The sequence below is a fragment of the Eupeodes corollae genome, chromosome 1 (assembly GCF_945859685.1).
Source record: "Eupeodes corollae chromosome 1, idEupCoro1.1, whole genome shotgun sequence".
NCBI lineage: Eukaryota > Metazoa > Arthropoda > Insecta > Diptera > Syrphidae > Eupeodes > Eupeodes corollae.
Window position 1 is genome coordinate 85,753,581 of NC_079147.1, and position 27,810 is coordinate 85,781,390.

General features: G+C 34.0%; 1 protein-coding gene across 2 annotated transcripts in view; it reads left to right on the plus strand.

Annotated features, from left to right (window-relative positions):
* The window catches only part of LOC129943132 (uncharacterized), a 444,917-nt gene that overhangs the window by 202,304 nt on the left and 214,803 nt on the right, over positions 1 to 27,810 (plus strand). For both annotated transcript variants that reach the window (XM_056052382.1, XM_056052383.1), the window contains exons 3-5: positions 5,560 to 5,701; positions 11,351 to 11,494; positions 11,700 to 14,143. In XM_056052382.1, the coding sequence (XP_055908357.1) occupies positions 5,560 to 5,701; positions 11,351 to 11,494; positions 11,700 to 14,143 (2,730 nt within the window). The remainder of the gene's footprint in view (positions 1 to 5,559; positions 5,702 to 11,350; positions 11,495 to 11,699; positions 14,144 to 27,810) is intronic.

Below are 27,810 nucleotides of genomic sequence, written 5' to 3' on the forward strand. Positions count from 1 at the left end.
TGGCTTTCACAGCAATTGATGCACTGGTGATCTCATAGTGTATCTCACCCAACAGTGCAGTGGAAAAAATCTTTACATCATTTTTGGGAAAGTAAGATTATTGCACTTGATATTTCAAAGGCATTTGATAGAGTTTGGCATCAAGCTATTTTATCAAAAATACGTGCTTTTATTATTAATGAATCTCTTTTCGTTATTTTCGTTGGGTTGGAAATTTCTTTTTGAACTGTTCAATTCAAGATGTAATGGACGCGTTCAAATCTGATATCAACAAAATAAATGCTGGTGTGCCCCAAGGCTCCGTTTTGTCTCCGACACTCTTACTTATTTTTATAATTATCTTCGGTTTAAAAGCTCATTAAATTCTGATCTTTACAGCATGTCCAATTGGGAATCAAAAACCGTGCAAACCACTTGTTGTGGAGTGATCACATATTCTAATCTGGCTAGAATTAAAAAAGCTTATATTTGTTCAAAACTGGAGGATTATTCTCATACGAGTGTTTGTGCTGGTGTTTCAATAACGTGCTTGAGTCTTCTGAATTGAAAAGAGGTCTCTAAAAATGATAGGATATTGTTCTCTTACAAAGATATTTGCTTGTCTTGAACACCACCGCAATGTCTCATGCCTATCATTGTCTTATAGTTTTTTTTTTAAACAAACCTTTAGTGAAATAGCCGATTGCATTCCTCGACTTAAATAATTCAACTTTAAAACGCGTACTCCTAAGAACGCCCATCGGTTTAACCTTGAACCCAATTGCGAACATACAGTTAAATACGGGGATTCTTTCTAAGTTGCACTACACGAATGTGGAATAGCAGGCTCAATATTTCCCACTCATTACAATGTGCAGACGTTCAAAACCAATGTGCACCGGTGCGCGATACGCTCAGACAGTTAAAAAAATATATATTTACGAACAATTTAAGTCTGCATTAATGACTATAAATATGACTTACATTAGTACGTTTTTATTTTTTCTTTTCGCGCAAAATCTGCAGAATGTGGAATTTGCTTTTCATTTGCTTTGTTCAACTTTTAAAAAAGAGAAAAAACTCAAGGATTTCACTTAATATGAATAAAAGATCCATAATCTACAACATTGTACTGCTTCTTATTTTTCTGAAACAATGTATATTTCTTATATATATATCTCCATCCGAACATTAATTTAAACCCTTCAATAAAAGTAAAAATATTTACGTTTAAATTTAAAAGAGAGCAGAAAATCTCATCTCAACACCAGCTCACATCTTAATTATAAAATTAAAGAATTTTCTCAGCCCAAACTCGTTCGTCTTTTCCGTCATGTCTCCATTTAACTACCCATACTAAAAATACCTTCAACAGAAACAGACTATGAGGAAACATGTTTTTAGACGTCCCTATACCTTCTACATGACTATCACTCCATGTCCTAATTTTCAAAATATAAATTAAAAAGAAAATCTTCGCTTAAGGTTCTGTGAATTTCATTAAAAATAAAAACCCTTAAATAAAAATTCGAAGACAAAAATTAACACTCACTCTCTGAACAGATACAAAGTTTTATAACAGTTTGTCTACTAGGTTGAAAATTTATATAAATAGATATAAACATACACTTTTGTATTAAGGACTATGTAAGGATATCTTTGTTTGTATAAATTTTCTATCGTGGTTGTGTCATTTTGGGAAATTTTTGAAGTGAAAAGCGGTGAGAAAGTTTCCACATGAATTGTCAAAATGTAGGGGAAAATTAATTATTGCCATGGAGAAGTGCCAACTAGTCAAGTTGTCGGTTTTTTTGTTGGGTTGATTTTGGCTTCGTCTTAGTTGTTGTTGTTGTCGTCATCGTTGTTGTAGTTGTTGACAAAATCTATGTCTATGAAGAATGACAGCATAGACGACAGGAGTGAATAATATTGCCAACTGTGGTGAGGAGGTGCTTCCCCCTCATGGTACCAAAGTGATTACATACATAAGCCGAAGGAAAACAAAACATTTTTCAAGTAATTAAAATTAAACTAAAAAGTGCGTATACGCAGCAGTGAACCATACAAAACAAAAAGGCAGTATATATTTAAGGACACAGTTAGTTCTACTTGATATAATAATGTAGAATCAACTCGGTACATAAACCTTATTTCTGAAGTTAATTACTACGCTTCAGTGAAATTTTTTGAAAAATTTGTTTTATTGGAAGGACCCATTAAATCCTTGTTCACTTAGTGGGAATTTTAAATTCTAGTTCAATTAAAGGGAATTCCACTTCTGCACCTTATAACCAGTGCGGTTGTGATGTAGTTTAATTCTTTAACTGCATATGTGCAATTAAAAAATTTGTCCAAATAACAATACATTTAAACCTGGATTTTTTTCATTGAATAAAAATCTAAATTGATGTGTACATTTTGTGTGTCATGCAAATAGATGAGCTATCAATTGACTATAAACTTTCTGTACTGCGGGACAAACCGTTTGCGCACTTATACGTTTTTTTTATGGCAGCAAAATTAACTTCCGCATAAATGGTGGTTGGTTATCATAAGACCATTACACTCCGCATTGAAGGGAACAATCGGTCCGTCGTTGTTTTCGAAGAAGTAAGATACCATCACACCTCCGGGCCAAAGAGCGCACCAAACAGTGACTTTATGTGGATGTAATAGCCCCTATTCAATTACTTGAGGATTCTCAAAACCCCAAATACGAAATTTTTTTTATTAACATACCTACTGAGCGAGAAATGTGCTTTATCGCTGAAGAAAATTGTGTTCGGAAAATCTCCATCCACTGCCTGTTGGTCAAGCACCCATTATCGTATATCTACGACGACGTTGTAAATGGCTTCAGGTGGTGTGTGAGTTGGACTTTATATGGATATATGTGTAGATCCAATACTAAAATACGAGTCTACTTTTGAATCCGCAAAATACAAACATAAAAATTGTCATTGGATTAGGAAACGAGATATTTCTGTTATGTTTGTTAGTTGGTTCTTTCACCCCTACTCGTACTTTTATTCATTTCGATAATAAGTTCCGATACGAATTCTATAGCTTTTTAAAGTTAACGATATTTCGCTAAACGCTGTAGCCGTACCTTGGCTACAACAAGGTAGTGTTCCGAGTCAATGTTGGCCCCTCGGAATGTTTGGATTTCCTGTATACTGGAGAAGTGTCGTGTGTCGATCGTAATGTGGTTAATCTGGTTAGCGGTTGAATGATCAGGAGATTTCCATGTCTCCTTGTGGATATTGAGATGTGTGAACTGCGTACTAGCTACCAGAACGTCTCGCCCCGCAGCGAAATCGATCAGCCTAAATCCGTTGTCGGAGGTGGTGTCATGCAGTCTGTATCTCCCGATTATGCCACCAAAGATGTCTTCTCTTCCTAGCTTGGCATTAAAATCTCGTAAGACAATTTTAATGTCATAGTCAGGGCACCGCTCATATGTCTTGTCCAAGAGCTCGAAAAATATATCTTTGGTGTCTTCATCTTTCTCCTTTTTTGGGGCATACGTGCATTTAAGACTTATGTTGGCGAATTAAGCCTTGATGCGGATTGTCGTGATGCGCTCGCTCACACTGAAACTCAAGACTTTTTGTCTGAGTCTAGTTCCAACAACAAATCCACACCCAAATCGTGACTGCCTTTGTTCTCGGTAGCAGTCGCTGTAGTATACATCGCAGTATTTTAGGTTGCGTTTGCCCGGTCCATCCCATCGCACTTCTTGGATGGCAGTAATATCTACCTTGCAGCAGTTTAGGGCTTCAGTTAATTGCTCGGCTGCACGTGGTGGGACCTAACATTCCACGTACAGATCCGAAGTTCGTTGTGCTTATTTCGTTTGCGTTTATTGTCAACAGTAACAGCGTTAAAACTTTGCAACTAAAGGTATTGTTTACGTAGCCATGAAGTCATCCCGACGGCACAACCCCCAACCTGGAGGGTCAGATCCTTAGTATAACTTCAAGGACGGGAACCCGGATAAACCTCTCCTTTCAGGCCTGAGCTCCGAATATGTCGAAGAAGCCCTACAAGGTGTTCACTAAGTAGTTCAACTTTACTGGAGCTGTAGACGCAACAGTGGATTCCATCTCGAGAAATTGTCCATTGCTGTCTGGATAAGATGAGGTGTCTTAGTTGAAACACATCTCCCCCTCTCTCTCGTTTGATAGCCCCAACAACTTTCCACTGGGGTTAGAACCCAATCTCCAGTTGAGGTACTAGGCACCCGATGTTCACCGCTAAGTTTTGTCTGCACGAATTTTTATTTTGAAGTATGAATAAGAGCCATTTGGACTTCGGCAAATTTAATCAGCTGCTGCACTACCGGTTTGGTCTTGGTACCTGTTTATGGTGGTCTTAACTTTTTAAACACTGCGAATTTATTGGTCTTTAAATTAACCCAATGTTCTTAAAATTTAAGATTATAAATTGAATTTCAATATTAAATACTAAACTAATGTTTATTTAAATCAAACATTTTTAAAGAAATCACTCAAATGATTTTCAAATATCTTCTTGCATAAGATTTAATTTTTAAATGGAATAAATTGGCAGGTTTCCTTATACTTGCTTAAAACTTGAAATTTTTACTTAAAGATCTTTAAACCTTAAAAAAAACAATACGGTCATGAGATGCATTCATTTAAATTTTTCTACTACTACTTCTAGAAATCTTTTTCTATCCACCCATATAAACATAATGTTGTTGTGGGGTTCCTCAAGGGTCAGTATTACGACCATTACATTTTACAGTGTTAATTTATTGCTTTAAGAATAAATTTAAGAAGATACTACAAAATATGAAATAGAAATTCGAGCGTATTTTACTTAGTCATTTAAACCTTACAGTAGTAACCGTGCGTGATAGTTAGACGTTGAACTGTCATGCCAGGCGTCTTGTGTTCAACCCCTGCCTGTGACATCTAAAGTTTTGATTACGGGTACTGTGTCTTGGGAGAAATTGACAAATCCTCACGAAAAGTTGTTTCTCAAATAAGCAGTTCGGATTAGGCTTGAAACTGAAGGTGTCCTCCACTCTGAGAACATTAATCGTACACAGAAAATGTTGAGAGTTGTAAATCACTAGGCCCTAATTCTCAACTGTTGCACCTCCTAATTTATTTTATTTTTATATAAATCTTTCATAAGTTTTCTGCAACCAGTTTACAAATCTTTATTTTATTGGGAAGGACTCAAAAAACCGTAAGTTTTACTTGGTTTTATTATTTTACCCTTTAATTTTTGTCACAAACCCTTCTTGCCTTTTCTATTTTAATTTTGTCTCAGTTGGCAACACTACTTGTGACGGATTTAATTTCAAGACATTAAAGTGTAGTGAGGGGGTGAAAATAGCAGGGGATCTGGCATAGTGATGAACCTAGAAGCTGTGTTATTTAATCATGAAATTTTCATAAAATTTGGAAAATGGGAAATGTGCTTAACTTATTTGTATTTATATAAACAACTGAATTTTTATTATAATATTTATTTTTATTTTTATTTTTTCATGAATAAATTTAATGTTTCGTTTTTGTTTTCTTTTTCTCTTTATTGTTTTGACAGAAATTCATCAAACCAAGTCATAAAATCCTAGATGACAATTCTATGTATATTTCAACTGATGGAATAAGCTTAGACGGACTATTGGATTCAGTTAGTAGTGAAAGCTTTTCGAGTCCTCCATCACCACCGGTACACTATCAGAGTAAGTATGCAATACAGTATACAGTATGGTACGAGTAATATCCTTTTTCAGGATTCTGTACTTGATTTATCAGTTCAGTGATGTTTGTGTTTAAAATTGTGTTTGGATTTATTTCTATTTGTTTTTTGTTGTTGTTGTACACAAATTTCTGTTTTTGTTGTTGATTTTTTATTCCAGGGAAGAGAACGTATAGTTTAGAGCTGATGTGGGTGCATAAAAGCAAATTGGATTAATATTCAAATGAAGTGTCTATAGAATTTGAATTCCGGGTTTAACTATAGGCTACTCGTCCGATCCTATGTTCCTACATACCGAAAAAATTTGTGTTGAATTAGTGAACTGTGATGGAAATTCAATCAATTTTTAAATGAATATGCACCAAACGACACTAGACATCAAAATCAGTATTAAAAATTGTTAAGCAGAAAATTTACTACTCAATCTAAATAGTTAGATAATAGTTAACCAATTCGGGTTGAAGAGGTTGCTCGAAAAAAGTAATAAAGAGTATTTCAAAATATATCAAATTTGTGTTTTTGCTAAATTTTAAAATTTAATCAATCGAAAGTTCCAATGAAACGCCATCATGGTAATTTGTATAGAATTTAATATTTACGGACAAAATAGCCAAATAAAAAGTTACATGATTTAGAAATCGAAAATAAGATACGTGAAGGTTAATTAAATTAGTGACTTTACTACGCAAACTATTAAGCTGCTCAACTAAGCCCACAACATTTGGTTTATGAGGCTTAAGTAGGAAGGACCTTGTTAACTTGTTATATTATCAGAGTTTCTTAAAGTCACAAGGAAAATTCAAGCTTGTAAAAAATAGAACAGTTTACATATTATAACTATTGGAATGGTCTTCTCCTGAAGTAGAATGATGGATAAATAGAAAACATTGAATGAAAACAGAAAATCAAAAGAAATACACATCTGTCGTTTTCTTTTCAAATCTTATAAGGTTTTACACTTTCAGCTGTTTGCTCCTCCTTCTTAGCCCTTTAAGAATTAGTTATGTTCAGCACATTCTGTCTAAGCCACATAAGGCTGGTGTTCAATTAAGGGTAATCATCCATCTATTTGTTTTTGACTTTGATAGCCAGATAAATTCATACGTACATTTATAAAATTCACACAAAAACATGACTTCATTAGAAGATGATGATGGTATACGCGCTGAGCGATCCAAATGATCGGTTTTGTTGAAGATTCCAAAATTTTGTTTAACGGACTTAACTATCTGAAAACGGGTCTCAAAAATGATTCTTTTATAAGAATCCTAATAAGTTTTCCGCTGTTATGATTTTCGACTTTTGACTTTTAAGGCTGGAAAATTTGATGGGTGAGTGCCAAAGTTGCGATAAAGAAATTTAGAAAGTTGTGACCTGAGAAAACATAAGATTCTGCGAAACTACTGAAGTGTTGATTTGTAGAAAAGAAAATTTAACAATTTGAAAAGTCTTGCAAATCAAAAATATACATTCGTACAAAAGTTCTTAAAATACTTTTTTAAGGGTGGTTAAATTGTAAGGGCCCATGTTAATTTTGAATAAAACACAAATTAGTTCAATAATGTATAGATCAAAATATCTCATCGCATGGTGCAAATTTTCAATGATGGTGAGGCACGATTGAGGTTCTATGCCGATAATGTGCCGAATCATCTTATTCTTAAGCTACTGAATTGTTGCTGGTTTATCGACTCACACCTTTTTTTTAAATAATTCAAAGAAAGAAGTCCAACAATGTCAAATCACATGATCTTGACGGCCAATTGACATCGCCACAACGTGAAATAATACTCCCTGTTGCTATGTTGCATGCAAGTAGCACTGACCTGCTGAAACCACATATTGACCACATCCATATTTTCCGATTTGGGCTACGAAAAGTTCATAATCATGTCAAGATTGCGAACACCAATCACGGTAACTTATTAACAGGCCTCATTCTGAACAAAAGGCTCGATGATTATCATTCACCGAAATGCGGACATTCTGCTAATTGAACAATCCGCTGAAGTGAAAGTTTTCTTGTTTTCTTGTGTAAATGCAAGTCTTTATGCATAATGTTCAAAACAGTTATTGAGCACTACGCCAAGTTACGAAAGACGGATCTTTAGCTACAAAAGCAAATCAGCATCAAAATGTTCTCGAGTACGAGCTGTTGTAAGAGATACCCAACTTCTCGACAAGAACTCCTATAGGCCAATGTCCGGTACAAACCGCAACAATCCTGGCTATGTCTTTCCTTGGCCTGCATAGAAGATCGTTTGTACGGGTTTTTTTATAGGTGGGCCATATCTTCCTAGATATAACGCAGTTGGATAAATTGCTCCACCTTCGGTTTGATTCAGTTTGGTAGATAGAAAAGATTTTACCCTTCATAGCACCAAGAGGAATGTTAACCATTTCCGCAAGTGAGCTACGAATATGAAGGGCCGATCCTTGCCTGGCTAACTCGTCAGCCCGTTTATTTCCCACGATACCACTATGGCCCGGAACCCAGATCAGGGTGACACCGAGATTAATATTCAGGTTCGCAAGCTCATCTTGACATTGCTGGACCAATTTAGATGAGGATATGGCCGAGTTAATGACTTTGACAGCTGCCTGACTGTCTGTAAAGATAGCCACATTTCGGTTTTGGTTTGGGTTTTGTTTAAGTATCTTACATCCCTTATTGCCAGCAGTTCAGCCTGAAAAACGCTAGCAAAGTCAGGAAGCCTTAAGGATTTGGCTACATTTAGGGACTCAGAAAAGATCCCAGAACCAAATCCACACTACATCTTTGAGCTGTCAGTAAAGATGGTCCTCCTAATCTTCTCTCGATGGGAAAATAACCTTAAAACCCTTACTAAGGTTCAAAGCAGGAGTGCAGTAGTCAATGTCTACCGAAATAATATCTGAGGGAAATAATTTCGTAGTGTTGATGTGACCATAAGGTTTTGAAAACCAGCTATTTGATTCCTTCAGCCTAATAGCGCTGCAGGAAACTATGTATTTAATAAAAAGGTCGATTGGAGGTGGACATAGAGACTTGAATTAAATTTAATAATACCAAACAAATAGATTTTTGTAAAAAAATAAAAAAAATTATAAATAAAAAAAAAATGGAAACAAATATTTGTCACCTTGAATACATTTGCGAACAAGACCTTTAATCTCCAAAATAACTTTAAGTAATGAGAAACAAAGTTTTTAACATCTGATACAATTTTTAGAAAAATCTAATCAAACATTTTTTTTTATAAAAGATAAAAACCTAAGAAAAACATTACTCAAAGTTGGTAAAAGTTGATTTTAGGCTCAAATATCTTTTCAAAAACTCGAGATTATTCCTTAAAACTAATTTAATCTTTTAAAAAATATTGTTTTCAACATTTGGAAAAATGTTAAGAAAAATTGAATGTACTGTTTTTTTTTACAAAAAATAAAAACCTAAAAAAAAAATAATAAACGTTGGTAAAAATTAATTCTTGACTGAAATATCTTTTCAAAAATTTTAAATATTGGCTTCAAGTTAATTTTTTCTTATAAAAGGTACTGTTTTTGACATTCAAGAAAAATCGAATTGACAGTTTTTTTTACAAAAAAAAAACCTAAAAAAGTTGGTAAAAATTCATTTTCCGCTCAAATAACTTTCCAAAAATTTAAAATATTGGCTTTTAACTTATTTTATCACACACAAAATATTGTTCCCGACATTCAGTACATTTTTTATAAGAATCCAACATTCCCTAAAATCTACAAAAAAGAGTACGCAAATTCGGTAAAAATTTATGTTCGGTTTTCGATATCTCATAAACAATAGAAGATATTGACTTTTAATTAATTTCATTCATTCATTTCAAATTTCAGTAAAAATTAGTTTTCGACAAAAAGTCTCGTTAGCAAAAATAGATTTTGAAATAAAACTATTTCATTATATGCAAAATATTGTTGGTAATTTAAAAATTTGTAAGTATAATTCAACTGACAACTTTTCTAACAAAACACACAAAATTTTCAAGCAAGACAAACCAACAGTTAGGATGGAAAGTTATCAGTGTGGGTCGCATCCTAGCCTCTTTTTGCTAGTTTTAAATTAAATTTGCGATATTCACCCCAAACCTAAAACTCACGTAATAAAAGAGTAATTTTTTGTCAATGTGGTGGTCGACTTATGCGAGACATTTAAAATGTAAGTGCATGATATCTTAGCATGAATACATTGCTGTGAAATATGGAACACTTTGCAAAAGGTGAAGTGTATAATTCTTGTTACGAAAGAATTCGGTGACAATTTATTTGTGGATTTCAAAGAGTTTTGCGATCCCAGAATTTGAAATCATGTTGGTTGACAATTCCTCCAAGAATACTTCTTGCCATAAAAAGTCCTTTTTGTCGTTCAGAATCTCAAAAACAGGCTGGGTCCCCTCCATCCCCAACATTAATTTAACACAAAAATGGTTGAAATTTATTAATTACTTAGCCCTGGTTCTTTAAAAGCTATTGCGCCAACAAATTTATTTTGTCTTTATTCTTCTTGTTCTTTCGAAGAAATTATGTTTGGCCAAACTCCAGTCATAATTTTTGCGAAGCATCGAAATGGGTCTAAGAGTGTTTGAGTAAGAAGCGTATCAACTGTCTCTTATATAATTTTGTAATGTTATAAAGGATTTTTATCGAAGAACTTGCCCAACCGGACAACGTACGTCCGAAAGATCACACCTTGATCTTTTAAGTGTGCAAAAATAAAACGCCATGGAATCGATAGAAATTTCGGTAGAAAATTATGTAATAATTATATAGTATGATAATTTACAGAACTTCCTTGTACCATGTTGCAAATGTTAAGATTAATCATTACTAACTGACAATGACAGTTGGATGATTACTGAAAAGTCCTTGTTAGATATTCCGTATTCATTTTTACAACAAAAACTTTCTTTAAAAACAAATATATGAAGCCTTAAATTTAGATTCATTAAATAACAACTGGTATAAGTAATATTGAAAAGTTGCTTTGCGTCAAAGCCTCCACTTTTTCCAAATGACTGCGGTATTTCCAATTTCCATCCTATGTGTCAATTTAAAAGGGCTTACCATCCCAATATCGTGATTTTCAGTGACTTCTATATCTTCTTACCTCTTAATCTTATACTCATCCCATCATCATTATTAACTTCAGTATACTCGTATACTCTTCGTGATTGATTGGTTTTTAACCTGTCTTAGCTGTCAAAGAAAACCAAATCGAAAAAAAAAGTTTCAAAAAGGAACTTCCTAAAAATATGCCCTCAACTTATTCCAAATTTACTTCATGGTTGGTTGTATAATATACTGAGGTAACCGTTGTTGCGTCGTCGTCGTAGGTCGTAGTCATCTAAAACCAAAACCGAAACCAAACAAAAACAAAAACAACAACAACAAAGTAATGTATAAAAAATTGATGAAAATCAACTAAGCAGAACTCAACCATTTTGCGGAAAATCAAAAGATATTATCGAACTTTTTGATTCTTCCTTTTTCTTTATTTTTGGTTTGTTTCAATGAAACTTTTTCCTATACATGCAAAAAAAAAATCACATCCTATTTCTTGTCAACTTTTAACTTATTTATGTATGTTTTTTTTTGTTTGTTTTTCTTTTTTATCCATCAGATACAAAAATGCCTCTTCCTCATAGCTCGAGCTATGAGTCATTAGACAAATACAATGTGGCGTTGGAAACTTTTAAATTATCCGATAACGTTCATCGCATTCCATATCCACTGACGGCAGCAGTATCGGCCTCGTCAAACTACTGTAAGTATACATCAATCCGTATCTATCTATCTTTCTATCTACCTATCTATCTATGTATCTATCTATCTCTGTGTATCTTTTAGACCCCATAGAATAGAATATATTGAGAAAATAGAAAAACCAATTTTCCTTGCGTGGAAAATTCTATTTTCTGCGAGCAAGGACTAAAAAATTGCTAAAATAAACATTTTTGTTTTTTTGACAGACAACCTTGACAGCAAGCATAATAATAATTCGACATCGAAAATTGACGCGATTAGGGAGGACGTTAAAAAATCCTATTACAACGAAAAACAGAGGCAACTCAGCGACTGGTATTACATAAAAAATATTCCAAAGGACGTCGACAGAGTTCAGCAACCATCGGAAGCAATACGAGGAGCAGGAGGAAAAGGAGAAGGCAAAACAGCAGAGGAAGGAGTTACTGCTGAACATAGTGGCTCGATTGGCATTGAACATCGTAATAATGATGCATTGACTCCTACGACGTCTAGTCAATGTGAGGCATCATCACACCACCATCATCATCAGCAGCAGCAACATGAAGATTTCGCCTCATCATCAACACCATCAAACGCTGCTGCCGACATCGCTGCCCATAACCCCCACCCGATGAGAACAATGAACTGGAATAATTTCGATTGTCAGCCATCCCCCGGTGGCGCTGATGACGATGATGATGATATTATTCGAACGGCTGATAATGGCGGCACTAATGATGGAAGTAGCCGGGCAAAAGAAGGCATCGACACCGTCGTCGTCACCACCGCCAATGACGATGATGCAGAGGGGAACGAGTGGCAGCAGGCGTGGCGGAGATTCCATGTGGGTAATTTGAAATCCGAGCTGAGTGCTAAAGAAGATCACAATGACGCCGCTGCCACCGCCGTTGCCGATGACGACTACGATGATGCCCATCGTTATGACAATCTGCCCATTAGCATGAATTGCCCAACGAACAATTTCAACGGCTACTACCCCTCTCATCATCCACAGTCCTATCTGTGCAATTACAGCCAGAAGCAGAAATGCTACGAAACAGGTTGCAATTGCAACACAACCCCCGGCCAGGATGACTTCTCAAGGACGAAATTCAATTCGACATCGAATATCGGCACTCATCAGCCCAGCGTTGTCAATGTGAACCTACTGAAACAACGGTATCAGAAACAGGACCGTCCAAATTATACAACCCATTCGGGTAGCAATGAGTATGTGAATGCAAGTTTTCGAAGGAGACCCGCAACGGGAGGAAGTTCGAGTGGAAATGGCAATGGAAGTGGAAGTGGTAGCAATTATCAGAGGACCTACATGGAAGCGGCTTTCAAAAACAATAATAACTGTAACGATTCGGGCTCAAAGAACAACATTGCCAGTAAAAACAATGTCGAATTGCAGCTGGAACATTGGGAAAATATGAGCAACATCAACAAAAGTAGTGATTCCAGGACAAAGCGTAATGTAATTCGTGGTGCTGGTGGCAGCAGCCATGGTGACAAGGACATTTCAATGAGCAATAATAACAGACCCAATCATACCAATAGTGGGTGTGGGTATGGGGTTGGGTGTGGTTGTTGCAGCAATGGGTGTACGAACAGCAGTAACAGAAAGAAAACGAACAATAATAGCAGTACTAGTACCAGCAGCATGGGCTATCGGGGCCATAATCATCGTCATCTGAATCCTGACCCATCTGACCTAGAACAACAACAACAACAACAACAACAACATCACCACCAGCAGCAGCAGCATCAACAGCAAATAGTTTTGGTTGAAAAACAACGACAAGCGATGGTCGATGGCCAAGCGTCGATGTCATGCCAATCTCAGAGCCCCCACCATCATCACCATCACCACTATCAGCAAAAGGAGCACCATTTACCGACAGCAGCTTCTTGCAGTGTGTCAGCTTGTATCATGGCCCCGAACCAAAGTCAAATGAGACAGCAAGCTGCCTCTGGTGTCCATCCAGGGACAAACAATAATACTACTATTGTACCATCATCAACAGCAGCAGCCGCAGCATCAACTTCTGATGTCCTCCTGACTCCGGTGCTTTCGGCCCGTTTGACTGTTGTCGCTACACCCAGGGCAGCATTAAGATCAAGACTAATACAGAAGCGGTCCGATGAAACAAGCTGCAGCAGTAGTTTCGAGCAATTAAATGTCATTGGAATACCAACAACTATGACAACACCCAAAACAACAACAACTGCAGCAGTTCCTGCTCCAAACGATGATGATTACAAACAAGTGCAATACCATCACCAGTCGTCGACGCAGTACCAGCAGCCCTACTATGCCCAGCAGGATTCTCAGGCTGTCCAAGTTCATCTGCTACCTCCGCCGCCTCATTCACATCATCATCACCATCATCGTCATCATCATCAGCAGCAACAGCAACAGCAACAGAATTCCGAGATTTGTGAAGATGAAAAAACTGGCCAGATGATAACAAGGCCGACAAGGATGACACAACCAAAGGACGATGGTGATGATGGTGATGGTTATGCTGATGTTGATGCTGAGGATGATGGGGACATTGTTGGCAATGGATTTGGTGGTGGTGCGAGTGGCCTCCTTGAGACAAAGCGTAGGCCATTGCCAGAGATTCCGCTCGAAGAAGTCGCCCAGCTCCAGGATGCTAAGGTAAGTCATGCACATCCATACCTCTAAAATGTTTTCTATAGGTTTTGTTTTATTTTTCTTCTTCAACATCCTAAGTGTGTTTTCTGAGCGTAGGTAGTTTCGGGATTTAAGTTTGCTTTCCAAAAACGAGAAGGTATATTATTTCTTCCTTGCTTGATTTATGTACGAGGAGTAGAAATTGGGAGGAATTGTTATTTATGAGCCACAAAACCAGACGACCAGATTGAAGATTTATTCAATTTGTTGAAATTCAGTTCATGAACACCAACATAAACACAAACATGAACATGAACATTGAACATAGGGACTTAGAGAATTACTATCGTGTGCCTGAGTAAGGTTTATAGTACATAAAAATAAATGAGGTACAAAAATATGATTCTATATGTTTTGTGGAAAATGAAGTATTTATTATTTTCAAAGACATTTTTCATTTATTGTTTATTTTATTGATTATTATTTAGTTTTGGTATAAAATTTGCAGCTTACAGTTCATACATTAAATGATGAATGTGGTTTTGAAATCATAATAAGCATTATAAAGTCTAACGTTAGACAACTAGAAAAACAAGTCTTTACCTACAATTCAAACTTGACAAATAAAATTCTTAGTAAGAACTTGAAGTTACCTCGAGAAATAGTAATATACATTTTAGTTAAGTCAAAACTATTAGAATGCGGCAAGTAAAAAACAGTAAGTATACTCCTAAGTGACTTTCGGAAAAAAAACTAAAGGATAGTGGGCTAACAATAAAGACTACCATGAAGTTTGTCCTTGAAATGTGACTAAGCAAGTTTGTTAATTTATATCTGCTCTAACATTAAGATGCAAATGTAAAGGTAAGGTAGGGGTGAGCTATCATGGAGTTATCGACCTTCATGTTTGTGAAAAGGTAGTGAAACTTCGGCATAAGTTTATCACAACAGTTTTGGAGGATGTCGTAAAGCCTCTAAAACAAACAAACAAAGATTCTGCTCCTGCAAACAAGGCTAAAACCACTCAAGAGTGACTCAAACTAAATGTACCGGACTTCATATCACCAGAAGATTGGCCAGCTGAAAGTCCAGACCCTAATCCTTTAGATTACAAGCGTGAAGGGAACAATTTTTCAATGGATGAGGTTTGTGCTGCGATCGATAATTTGCCGGGTCTTTTCAGATCGTGCAGTAAGGCAAATTTTTTGAGTAATGTTTTCTATGAACCGAAGCTAATGAAATCCGTAATAAATAATACAAAAAAGGTTTTAAAAATATCAACACATTATAATTTGGCATTCATTTTTCGTTTTATCAGTATTTATGACAGCTTTTGCTTGGATTCAAAGACTACAGTGAAGTGCCCAACTGAGTTTTAACAATGTACCCCTGTAAGAAAAATAAACCTAGCCGATTTTTTATCATAACCAATCAAAGCAGAAACTTCAAATTTGTAGCACTTACTAATGTAACCAAAAAGTAGTTTCGTAGATACCGCACCTTAAAATTCTATAAAGCCGTAACTGACCACCTGACCGAACGAATAGTTGACTGATTGATCAATCATCAAAATTATAAAGTATTTAACCAAATTGTAGAATTTTGAAATTTACCACAATAATGGTACTTCCTGCGATGCAAAGAAACTACAGATTGATTTGTGATTTTTAATTAAGAAGCATGATATTAACATACATTCCCATGTAAAAAGTTAAGAAAACTACTTCAGTACAGTCTTAGGTATACATATGAACAAACAACAAAAATACAAACACACAAATTATACGTTTATGGGGCGTGGTATCAATCCACTTTTTATTCATTTGATATCGTTTCTATTTATCACATCTAATTTTTGAAGAATGATAAAATTTCAATTGGAGCGTTTAGATTTTGGTGCCCCGTTTCGCACATTTTGTTTTGGTGACATTTGTCAAATCTTTTGTTTATTATTCAGTTGTTTATGCCAAATCTTCAGTGGCAAGTTACACGGTTGAACAGCACCTTCAAATTATAATACTTTGTTATCAAAATGAGTGTTCGTTAACGTATACGCTCATTTTACGGTAGATGTAGTAGCCCTTCACAGTCGACTTTTCAACGTTTATAGGCAAAATTTGAGACGACCGGTTCATTAAATAATCATCGAACATTCGTACGTTCAAGGAATGCAGAATCGGCCAAGAATATCGCCGTGATTCTTGAAAGTGTACAGCAGAACCCGAGGCACTCAATTCTTCTCCGTGAACAAGAACTGGGCCTTTCGCAGTCTTCAACTTTTCGAATTTTGCGTCGAGACTTGGGCCTACACCCGAACAAGATACAACTGATCTAGGAGCTGAAAGTCCATGACCATAGACAACGCCGTTTGTTCGCTGACTGGACTTTTGAATCGTTTGGAAGAGGATTTCAATTTTTGGATGAATGGCTGTGTTAACAAGCAAAATTGCCGTATACGGGACGACACCAACCCACGCTACGTGGCCTTGATTGTGCTATACTTTTTTTAAAACGACGTCAGGGAGGCGATCAATGTCAACATCTAACTATGATAACGAATTTCTTATGGCAGAAGTTGAACCATATGGACATATTGTTCCAGCTGGACGGTGCTTCGTGCCACAGAGAAAACGTTATGATTGACATTTTGCATGAAAGATTTGGGGGTAAGGTTATCTCTCGCAGGGGTGAAGTGAATTTGTTACCAAGGTCATGCGATTTAATGCCGCTGGACTTTGTCCATGCAAACAAACCACAATCGATCGAAGCCTTAAAGGTGAAAATAAAACAGGCCTTCGCTCTAATTCAGAAAAAGAGTCATTTAAAATTTGACCACTCGGATCCGTGCCACCGTAAAAAGATAAGGTTGTCATTTTTGGCATACTTGCGCCTTTTAAATAAAAAAATTATTTGGTTAATACCTCACACACATCTTTTTGTATTCCATTTCAACATCTGACTTTCTGAAAAACCTTTTATAATAATAATTATAATATACTCGTAATATTTAAAAATATAAAGAGTCTCGGGCTTTTAAAAGTCTTACAAAATATTTATAACACGATTTTGTGTAAGATAAAAAAACGTTTAAAGTCAATATTTTTCTTTTTTCTCAAGATACTTTACTCCAAAAACCATTTTATATCAGTTTTAGGTTGTTAATTCGATTTTTTTAAACTTATACCGCAAAGATAATCAGGTTGTTGTGTTCGTCGGATGATTTCATGTTGGTAACTCAGAGCGAAAGAGATTAAGATTGAAAACTACTCCTATATGATTCTAGCAGTGCTAATATATTTAATGGTTTTGTCATCAAGTTTTAACGGGGTTAAACCTGATAGATCAAAGTTTTTGCGATGGATGGGGAGAGATGTTGAATTAAAAGAGTTAAATCGGAGATCGTTCTTTTTTGACCATTTTAAAATGCGTAGCAGATCCTCGTTCATTAAAGCTACGTTATCATTTTCAGCCCCAAAACCCTGTGGCACTTCACTCAAAATATTGCGAAAAGTGGAAGAGTATCCATTGGCCTCCACGCATTTTTGCCTTCCGCTGAGATACGAAAGAACAAGCTTACAGGACTCTAAAGAAAATCCAAATTTATTTTGCAACTTATGAAAAGCCTTTGAATAATCTAACAGTGTTAGCAATGTAACATGATCACTGTCCATTGCCAAAAAGTAAGGCGGATTTGCAGCTGCGCTTATGTCGAAAACCAGACTGACAGGTACTTAACAGGTTGTTGATTGTAAGATATTTTTGGATCTGCCCCAGAATATTTTTTCAAACACCTTAGAAAAAAACGGAAGGAATGGCAATCGGTCAAAATTTTGTGGCAGTTCCTGTTTGCTTTTTATAATAAATAAATTAGGTGGAGCAACAGTTCGTTGAGAACTAGGGCCTATAGTGACTTACAACTCTCAACCATTCCTGTCGTTCAAGTAATGTTGTCAGGAATGGAAGGAACCTACAAACTTTTTAGATTGTTTGCCAATATCGATTTCACGCAGGTTTTTTTATTTTTTTGCCAAAGGTTAAAAAATCAAGATTATTTTTATAATAAAGTCTTTTTCCCAGTTTGTTACATCTCCTCCATTGACTGTAGGTGGCATCTTGTCCTGATATTAGAGCAGAGATGTCGCTATTCAGCCAAGGTAGAGCCGTATGTATAACGAGAAGGGTTCTAATGCCGTAAAAAACCTGACTTGATTATTTACATTTTGCACATGGTACAGGGAGTTCCATTCTATGTAGTCAAAATCACGCACTGAGTCAGATGTGTTTAAGTTTTTGAAGTCTTGGTATTGAAAAAATTGTTGATCAACCTAAAAAACTAAATCCAAATATATAAAAATCTAAAATTTTGTTAAAGATGCATTCCAAACTTTCAACCCAAATTTGTTAAGCTACCTGGAATCTACTGCCTTGAACTCAATAAAGATAGTATTTCCGTTGATGAACAGATTTTAGTTGGTGATTTACTAAACCAGTTTATAGAAACTCCAAAAAACGGTGTAGCTTCAATAATATAAATTCGAGCTATGGTCAAAAAAACTTAATTAAAACATAATTTCGTTTGAGAAATAAAATGTTAACAGCCCAAGTAACCATTTTTATTGATACTTTGGACCCATTTAAATACTTTTTGTTTTGTTTTCATGCCATCATTCATAATTTTGTACCAATAATATTTTTATGCGAACCTAAATATTTAAAAATTAGGATACAATACGTTATACTATTTGAGTTACTGACCCAATTTCGACGTTCATTTCTGGATTTGTTTTTGTTTCTATTTGGAAAAATCTCTAAAGTTTTTGGCTTATTTCAAAAGTCATTTATCCATTCAAAATTGTAATCGAAGAAACATACCTTGAGTTTATTTAAAAATTACCTAAATAAAAAAAAGCAATTTTTGAAAACCATTGAACGATATGTTTTGATTCACTTTTTATCAATCTTTTTAATAGAGCCTTTATTATTTTTTATTGATTTTCGAAAGCCGCTAATTTATGTTTATAAGAAAATTTATGAAATGGTATATTAAAATTTTTAAATCAAAATTTAATTTTAATGAGATAAATTTATATAATCATCATAACCATCATTTATAGTTTTTCTTTTATTTTTTATTTTAAATTTGGATTATTTCAATAATTAACAAATGCAAATAATTATACAACACGTTTTTATACATTAAATTCTTAATAAACATTCATTATAAGCTTATATGAAATTATAATTGAAGCCTTTTTCATTAAAAATTCACAATACTCAAACATAAGTTCTGATCAAGCCTCATCATGTTCTTTTTTTTAACTTGTTAACCAGAAAAAAATCATACTTTATATGTATGTATATAAAAATGTTTAAAACAAAAATATGCATGTTAATTGATACCATTTTTATGTTTCACATAAAATTATTATAATTCTGTGGTTGAACCAAAAAAAAAACAAGCCGTAGGTACCTTAAAACCATCATAACATACATAATTCATACATATATATATATATATATTATTATTATGCATACAATTTACCTACATACATATTTATACATGTGGATATAGATAATAATGTATCTACAATAAAAAAAAATATCTATAGAGTGCAACTTTCTACCGAAAATTATCCTTTATACTTTTATTTTGTGTGTGTTCTGTTTTATAAAGTTGGGGATATGTGCTCTCATTGAGCTGCACATGAAATTTCGCTGTCCAACCCATTCCCACCCTGTTACTGTTGGCAACCATGATATCCTTTTTCCCACGTTCCACATAACTCTGTTTTAACAAAACAGCTGCCATAACTCGACCTGCTCTTCTGCTGAATTAGAAACTGAAAAAAAAAACAAGCTATAAAAAGAATTCTTAAGGCTCGAAAAAGGAGAAAAAAAACCTTCTTAAAAAACAGAAAGAAATGAAAATCTGAATCGAATAACCATAACAACGAGGTCATACTCTTTATAACACACACGATTCCATCTAGAGCAGTTAGCTCTCTGAGAAACTGCATGAAATAAAAAAGTACATACACACACCCACCCACCACGCCCACATCCACATCCACCCATCACTCTGCATTATTCTCTGTTTTGATTGTGTGACACAAGCACATCCTAAAATCATCCATCATCCTTGCTACTATGCTATAGTTGCCGTTGTCTGGGAGAGATATTGAAGTTGTGCCACATCCACAGCCACAGCCACAAAGTTATATACAGCCATATCGCAATGACAATCGCCATTGCCATCAGCATCTTCATTGCAATATATTACTATTCTCATTATTGCCGGTATGGAAAAGTAACGGCACATAGTAGGTACATCGTACAGAGTACATGGGTCACAGACAGCAGCAAAACGTTAACTTAACGAACGAAACATAGCACTCTCTTAGCCTAGTTGCATATCGCCCTAGTCCTATTTCAATTGGGAACAATAAGGATTCACGTTGTTTTGTTTCTTTTTTCTTTTGTTGCTCCGTACAAAATACGAGTCGAGTATACGTAAATAAAGAAAACCCGAGAAAACCTAATAACATGGAAGAACGTTTGGCATGTGGAACGTGGTGTGTAACATTTGCTCTGGCTGTGTCATGATAGTGCTGCTTATTGAGCCGTGCCTCCTTTGGATATTTGCCTCTATTTTTGGTCCTTTGCTATTTTATACACACTTCGTTTCGTACACGAAGAACTTTCAACAGGCGATTAAAAGTTGTCGCCACAAATTAGGCGTATTTAAATGGGGGCCGCTTCCATAGACAATCTTTTTATGTTATGCCAACCGACATTCAGCCCATATTGTCGTATGGCTCCTGATTCGGAGAGAATGGAAAGAGAGAAAGAAAAAGAGAAAGTCTATGAGAAAAACTTAACGAAACATTTTGGTTTTGAGTTATTTTTGAAGAAATTTGATGTACATGCGCAAAGAGAAACGCGGTAAAATGTATTTTTGCTGAATTCAACAGCAACAAAATATGTATTTTCTTATCAATTGTCTGCATTGTTTATGGGTGGGAAAAGCCGGCTAGTGCAGATCAAGGGATACCACTTTCAAAATAATTTCAGACAAATCTAAAAAAACAACGATAAAATATTGAATTCTTCGGCTACATTTGTATGCAGACGATATTTTGAAAGATTCGTGCTTAAAATATTAAGTTAAAAGTCAGTTTGACATTTAATCATGTTTAAAAATTCTTATAATTAATGAAATAAGGAGGATTTTCTTATGCAAGATAATTGAAATTTGAAACAGTTTTTGTTTCTAAAATAATTTTTGTACTTGTCAATTTGTACTTATACTTCTTCTCTATTGAATAGTTTTAAAATGCTTATATTTTGATAAAATGTTTGGCATATAAAAAAATTTGTTGTTTAAACCACTATTTAAAAATGAACGGTGTCAATAATTAAAATTAATTAAAATCTTAATCAAATATTATCTAAATTCAACATTAAATGAATATTTTGAGAAACAATTAACCTATATAATTTGACAGCTAATTATTTTATACCACTTTAAAGAGCCTTCTAAAGAATTGGACGCTAAGCATTAATATTGGTCCTCTTTAATAATTGATCATAAATTCATCTCTTAGGAATTGTTTCCTTGCTCATATCAATAACAAAATAAGTATAGTGGTGTTCCTTTTGAATTCAAATTTGAAATTCTTGAGCTTGTGAAATAAATAGCTTAATTTTACTAAAATGAAACAAAAGAGCTGAGCTACGAACTTGATTATTATTCATTGACTTAAATAAGGTTCATTTTTGTCCAGAATTCTATTACGAAAAAACATAAGAGCTAGAAGTTCTGATAGTTCAGTGAGTTGTTTATGATAGTGTCTTAAAGTCTAAAAAAAAACATCGAATTTCCTTTTATAAACGAGTAATGTTGTCAGGAATGTAATTGCTTTTCGTTTATGTTTATTAAAACCAATCTTTAGGTTAATTTACTTTTGTAAGAGTTTGTAAATCTAAAAGTTTGAAAATAACGGTGTTTATGAAATTATGTGAAGTACTTTTTAATAATAGACACATTAATTCAACTGAAATAATAGAAACAGAGAATTTGTTACAAAGTTTAACACAATATATGGGCACGTATATTTTTGGTTCAGAACTATATCCCTCTTGATGAATGGAATCGAAACAGTCAAAGAATAGAAAACAACGGCTACTTCTTCATAATTCTTATCTAAACATAAATGAATAAAAAGAGGCTAGGATGCGACCCACACTGATAACTTGCCACCCCGTATTTCTTGCCTCTTTAACAAAATATTCAGAACAATTTTTTTGTGTGAGATAAATAATTTAATCCGAAAACCATTTTTTATCAACGTTTTTGTGTTTTTGTATGTTTTCGGGTTTTGTAAATTGTGTTTTTAGTTGAATTTTTCTAAGAAATCAACTCAAAATCAAATCAATAATTATAAACAATATTTTGCATTTGATGAAACCGTTTTTTTACACTTCAGAATGTTCAGAAAGATCGTCAAACTACTCTCAGAGGGTCATCATAAGTGCAAGTGTTAGTTGTTAGTAAAAAATTATACAATTATATACAATACAATTAATATTTATATTATACAATTATGGCCTAATGCACATACAAAGTAAAAAATATAATTAACATTTAACTATTACAGAACAAAAAAAAAATGAGCACTGGTTCTAAACAATGATTTTAATCCAACCTTATTTAAATTTAAATCTATCGATGAACATTTAAAGTTATATAAAATGCACATTCGCCTAAAAGATTCATTCTTCCTATAGTTAGTTCTATGGAAGTCAATATGTTAAAAATTAAATTTACATAGGTGATGAGTTCAACCTCGGTAATTCAAATGTACACAAGATAGCAAATAAGGTGCATCAATTTCACCATTAATGATTTGACGAAAAAATACTAAGTTATTATTAGCACACCTTTGATGGAAAAATTGCATTTGATTAGAAGGATCATCCCAAGGAAGACCCTTTAGGGCAAAGCGAATGAAATTATGTTGAATTGATTCAATACGTTTTCCATGAATTTCGTAATAGGGTGTCAACACTTGTGAAGCATATTCAAGATGAGGTCAAACATGTCAATTGTACAGAGAAAGAGTAACATAGCGATCATTGAACTCCCTTATCCAACTTTTTATAAAACCAAGCATATAAGTTGCCTTATTAACAATAAAATTATTGTGATGTGTAAATTCTAAGTCCGAACAGAAATTAACAACTACTTTTTAAAATGTGGAGACGCGACAGAGTTTTTGCTGTGATATACAGTAGTCAAATACGTTACTGATTAGTTTTTTATTAAAAGTTATCGTCTGGCATTTTAAAGGATTGAGTGAAACGCTATTTTTCCCACACCAAAATGGGAAACTATCAATGTCGGTTTGTAAAAGAATACGATCATGAGTGGATTTTATTATTTTAAAAATCTTCATGTCGTGACGGGATGAACAGAAATGGGCTAAGATGGCTTTCCTGGGGAACAACAGATTAAGCAACAAAAGGTTCAGAATGACAATTTTTAAATTTTACCTCATAGGATCTGTTTTCAAGGTTTAAACAAAAGCTTAGAAAAATGGTGAAAAACCAAGACTTTAAGTTTAAAAAAATAATTCCGTATCTAAGTTGGTCAAAAGCCTTAGAAAAGTCAGTTTATACACAGTCAACTTCATAACCTTGTTCTAAACCGTTTGAACATATGTTTGAGAATGTGAGGAGATTAGTAACGGTTGCTGTTCGCAAGTAATATTTTTACTAAAAATCCTGCTCTTGCACAAACAACTTGTTCAAATACTTTAGGAATGCAAGAAAGCTTTGCAATGGGCCTGTAGTTGCTTATATCCGACTAGTTAGCTTTCTTTAAAATTAGTGTTAGAAATGATTTCCACCATATACTGGGAAAGTTCCCTGTTTTAAGAAAAAAATTAAATAAGAACGTAAGGGGTTCAACTAAGGCATAACTACACTTTTTTAATACTATCGGGGGAATATCATCGGGACCGGCTGAACAGTCATCATTCAACGCAGATAAAAGATCAAGGACCGTACTCTGTAGCACAGGCATGTGACTACAGCTAGTTTGCGAAAAGGAGTGAAATTTGTTGTGAAAGCGTAACAGATATCAACAGTTTTATCTAACGAAAGGTTCTTGTAAGTGAAGTTAACTGGAAAGCCATCTGATTTTTTCTTTAAGTTTACAAGTTTCCAAAATTTTTAGGATTCTCTTTCAAAGAGGTGCCTATATCAGTAACATACGTAACAAGCGAATACAAAATTAGAAAGAGACTTAAATTCATTAAAGAATTCAACATAAAGAGAGAAGTTGATTGTAGACATAGTTTTGAGATACGTTTTCCATGCCTTATTTACTTTGTTACGCAGTAAACGCAATTCTTTCGTGTACCAAGGATGGCTAAAGTTTGTATTTCTTGATTTCTTTGAGGGTACATTATTTTTAAAACAATAATCAAGGATCTTATAAAAAGATGAAGCTGCTTCGTCAAAGTTAGAAAATGCTAATGAATTTAACCTAAGTCGTTCGTGAAATATTTTGTGTTAACCAAAATTTTCAGTTTTGCTTTTTAAATTACTTCGATAAGAAAATCACCCACTCATGTTTCTTAAATGACTTTTTTGCATTTCTCTTTATTATTATCTTAATAACAAAACTTATTTGAAGTTGATATATCTCCACTGGTTCTTGAGACATGGACGACGAAAAAGCGTACATAAATTGGTTAACGCAACCAACAGTCCGTTGAGAACTAGGGCCTAGTGACACACAACCATGAATTTAAACCACACCTGTGTGAAAGTAATGTTGTGCGGGATGAAGTCGAATCTGAATGAATAATTTGATAAAGCACTAAAAAATTTGTCAATTCCTTGCCTCTAGATAGGCAGTGCGTGCCTTTCCTCAACTTTGATGGATCAGAAATGAACTTTTATTGACTTCGCTTATCGATTTGAAAACTTTGACATTTCTCGACGTTTTAGGGTCCCTTTCATCTTATTCAATGGTTATTTGAAAGATGTTTGTTTTTGTTTTTTACTTTAGACATGCTTCTTAAAATATTTAGAGCTTAGCTACAAATTTTAAGCAAGATTGAATGTGATATTCTTCTTCTATTTTATTCGGATATTTTTATATTATATTAAAATCAATCTTAAACTTTTTCAAAGAAGAAGAAGGTGTTTCTTTCAAAAAATCGGAAATTAAGGTTTTTTTCAGAACTTAAATGGGATCGGCAAATATTCCGGCTATTTATTAAAAAAAAATGTTTGTTAAGTAAATTTAAGTTATTATCAAAATGTTAATGAAAAGAAAAAAAAATTACTCAACACATAGGTCATGAAAAACGTTCCAAAAAACGATAGAATTTATTGAAAAATCATCAAAACTCTGCAGCAGTTTCTTAATTAGTTATTTTGGTTAATTGATTAACTCAGATACATCTTCCCACAAAAAAGTACTTGAGAACGCTTTCTAGTACAAAATTTATTCCCATCATTACTTTTAACTTCAATTTAAGTTAAAGTGGCAACCTTGGATAGGATACATTTAATATTCAGCACACTGTAGTCATTTTCATCTGTCTGATGCTCTGTTCTGCTCTGCTCTCGAATAAGATTCTGTGTTTTTCAGGGTGGTGTTCGCATTCGGAAGAATTTGCTCAGAGATTCTGGTACTTGGATTCGAATCCTTTACATCAAGGCAATCACATACTGAATCAGTTGTCCTTTCAAACTCGGTCGCAAATGTTCGGTTCGCGGATAATTGTCTGATATCCGTTATCATACAAATCCAACAACTATAAGGTATACCTTACCTACCCCAAAGGATTACTACTTCTTCCCCTCTCGGATCCGATCTGTTATTGTTGTTGTCTTCGTCCTCTCGTTGATGACTTTCATTGTTATATTTTTTTTTGTTTTTTTTTTTAATAAAATTCGAAGAAATCGAGGAATCGTTATGTGTAAGGATTGAAATATATCCTTTTAGTTTGTTTTTGTATGAAATGATATCTAGAATAGTATTTTGAGCAAATATTAAATATCGTCCGGAAAAGGAAACACATCGGAACGGAAAAAATTATATGTATAATATCCCATATCCTCGTTATAGTGTGTGAAACAGATTCTGGGCAAAATTTTGTGTCAATATTGTTCGAAGAGCGAACATACCATTTCTCGTCCTGCAAATGCAAAAAGCGATGAAAAAAGAAAATGCGAGTAGAGTATCCTCCACGTGATGTGTGATAATTTGTGAAGATTAAAGAGGAAATACAAATCTGTGCAAAGAAAAAGATATTCCTCTATAACGGGCGTAAAAAAGAAAACATATGTGAAGATTTTTCTAGTCGAGGAAAATTCAAAAAGAAAAGTGTTCAAATTGAAAAAAAAGTCCTCTTAGGTGAAGGCAGAGGATAAAAGTCAACAAATAAGTGACATGTTAATCGGATTATTCTAATGCAGAAAGGATATGCTAAGGATTTATACGAATTTCATATCGGCTTATTATCGTTTTTCGTTTTTTTTTTCTTCTACCTTCTCTTCTTCTTCTTCCTTCTCTGTTGATTCGATATAAAAGTGAATGCTGTAACATATGGATATTTGTGGGGGTGTGGAGCAGAGTTACTTTTTTTGTCATTTTCTAAGGATTTAAATTAAAAGCAAAATAAAATAGAATATATTAAGCATCCTTTTGTGGGATGAATTTTTTTGTTTTCCTTTTAAGTTTTTTGTATTTTTGTTTTGTTGTGTTTTTCTTTTATATTTTTTTTCACTCTTCAGCTGCACAAATAAAATTAAATTCCAATTACGTGTTCTGTTTTATAATCCTTGGAGCCTTAAAGCGATTTCGTTTTTGAAATACCAATGTGCTCTCTGTTGCTGTTGCTGTTGATGGGTGTTGTTATAGCCTGTGGTGGTTTTTATCTCTCTAGGCTTTGGATATACCTCTAGCTCTACCGCTATGCAGATATAGAGCAATTTTTATTTTATTATTTGAAGCATATGGTAATATTGTGGTTTGATGGGGTGGGATTAAAGTTTATTGAAAGTTATTCGACAATAAACAGCAAATGGTAAATAATTGTATTGTTATGTTTTTTCCAGACATTTACATTTTTAAATTAATTCAAGCTGTGCGACAATTTTTTTGTTCGTTGTTGTTGCATTTGACTATGTAAGGGAATTTAAGTCGTTATTCTTTTTCAAAATGGGTGTGCCGGAGATTAAAAAAATCTGAAAAGCACGAACAAAATTTAATTAAATTATATATCAAAGAAACTACATATGCACATAGATAGAGATAAGTTTGAGCCGGCTTTTGATTATGGGTTGAGTTCTGGTTCGAGTTTTAATTCTCCCTTTATCACAATATTAAAAATTATTTTAAGTCTTTGTGTTATTTCTTCGTATTCAAAGTTTTAGCAGCTTTCAATTTTCAATCAATACAATTGTTCTTTATTCACGAATTCAGAAAAAAATCAACATTTTAAATAATATTAAGTTAAAATCTTCAAAAATAGCAATTAATTGGTTTAGGGTCTGTTTCACAATGAAAAAGTAAAGTTCTAAATAGTTACCCAGCATTTTAATTATATTCCTCTCATAAATTTGAGTGTTGGTTAGCAACTGTTTTATTATTCCAATTTGTTTGTGCTGTA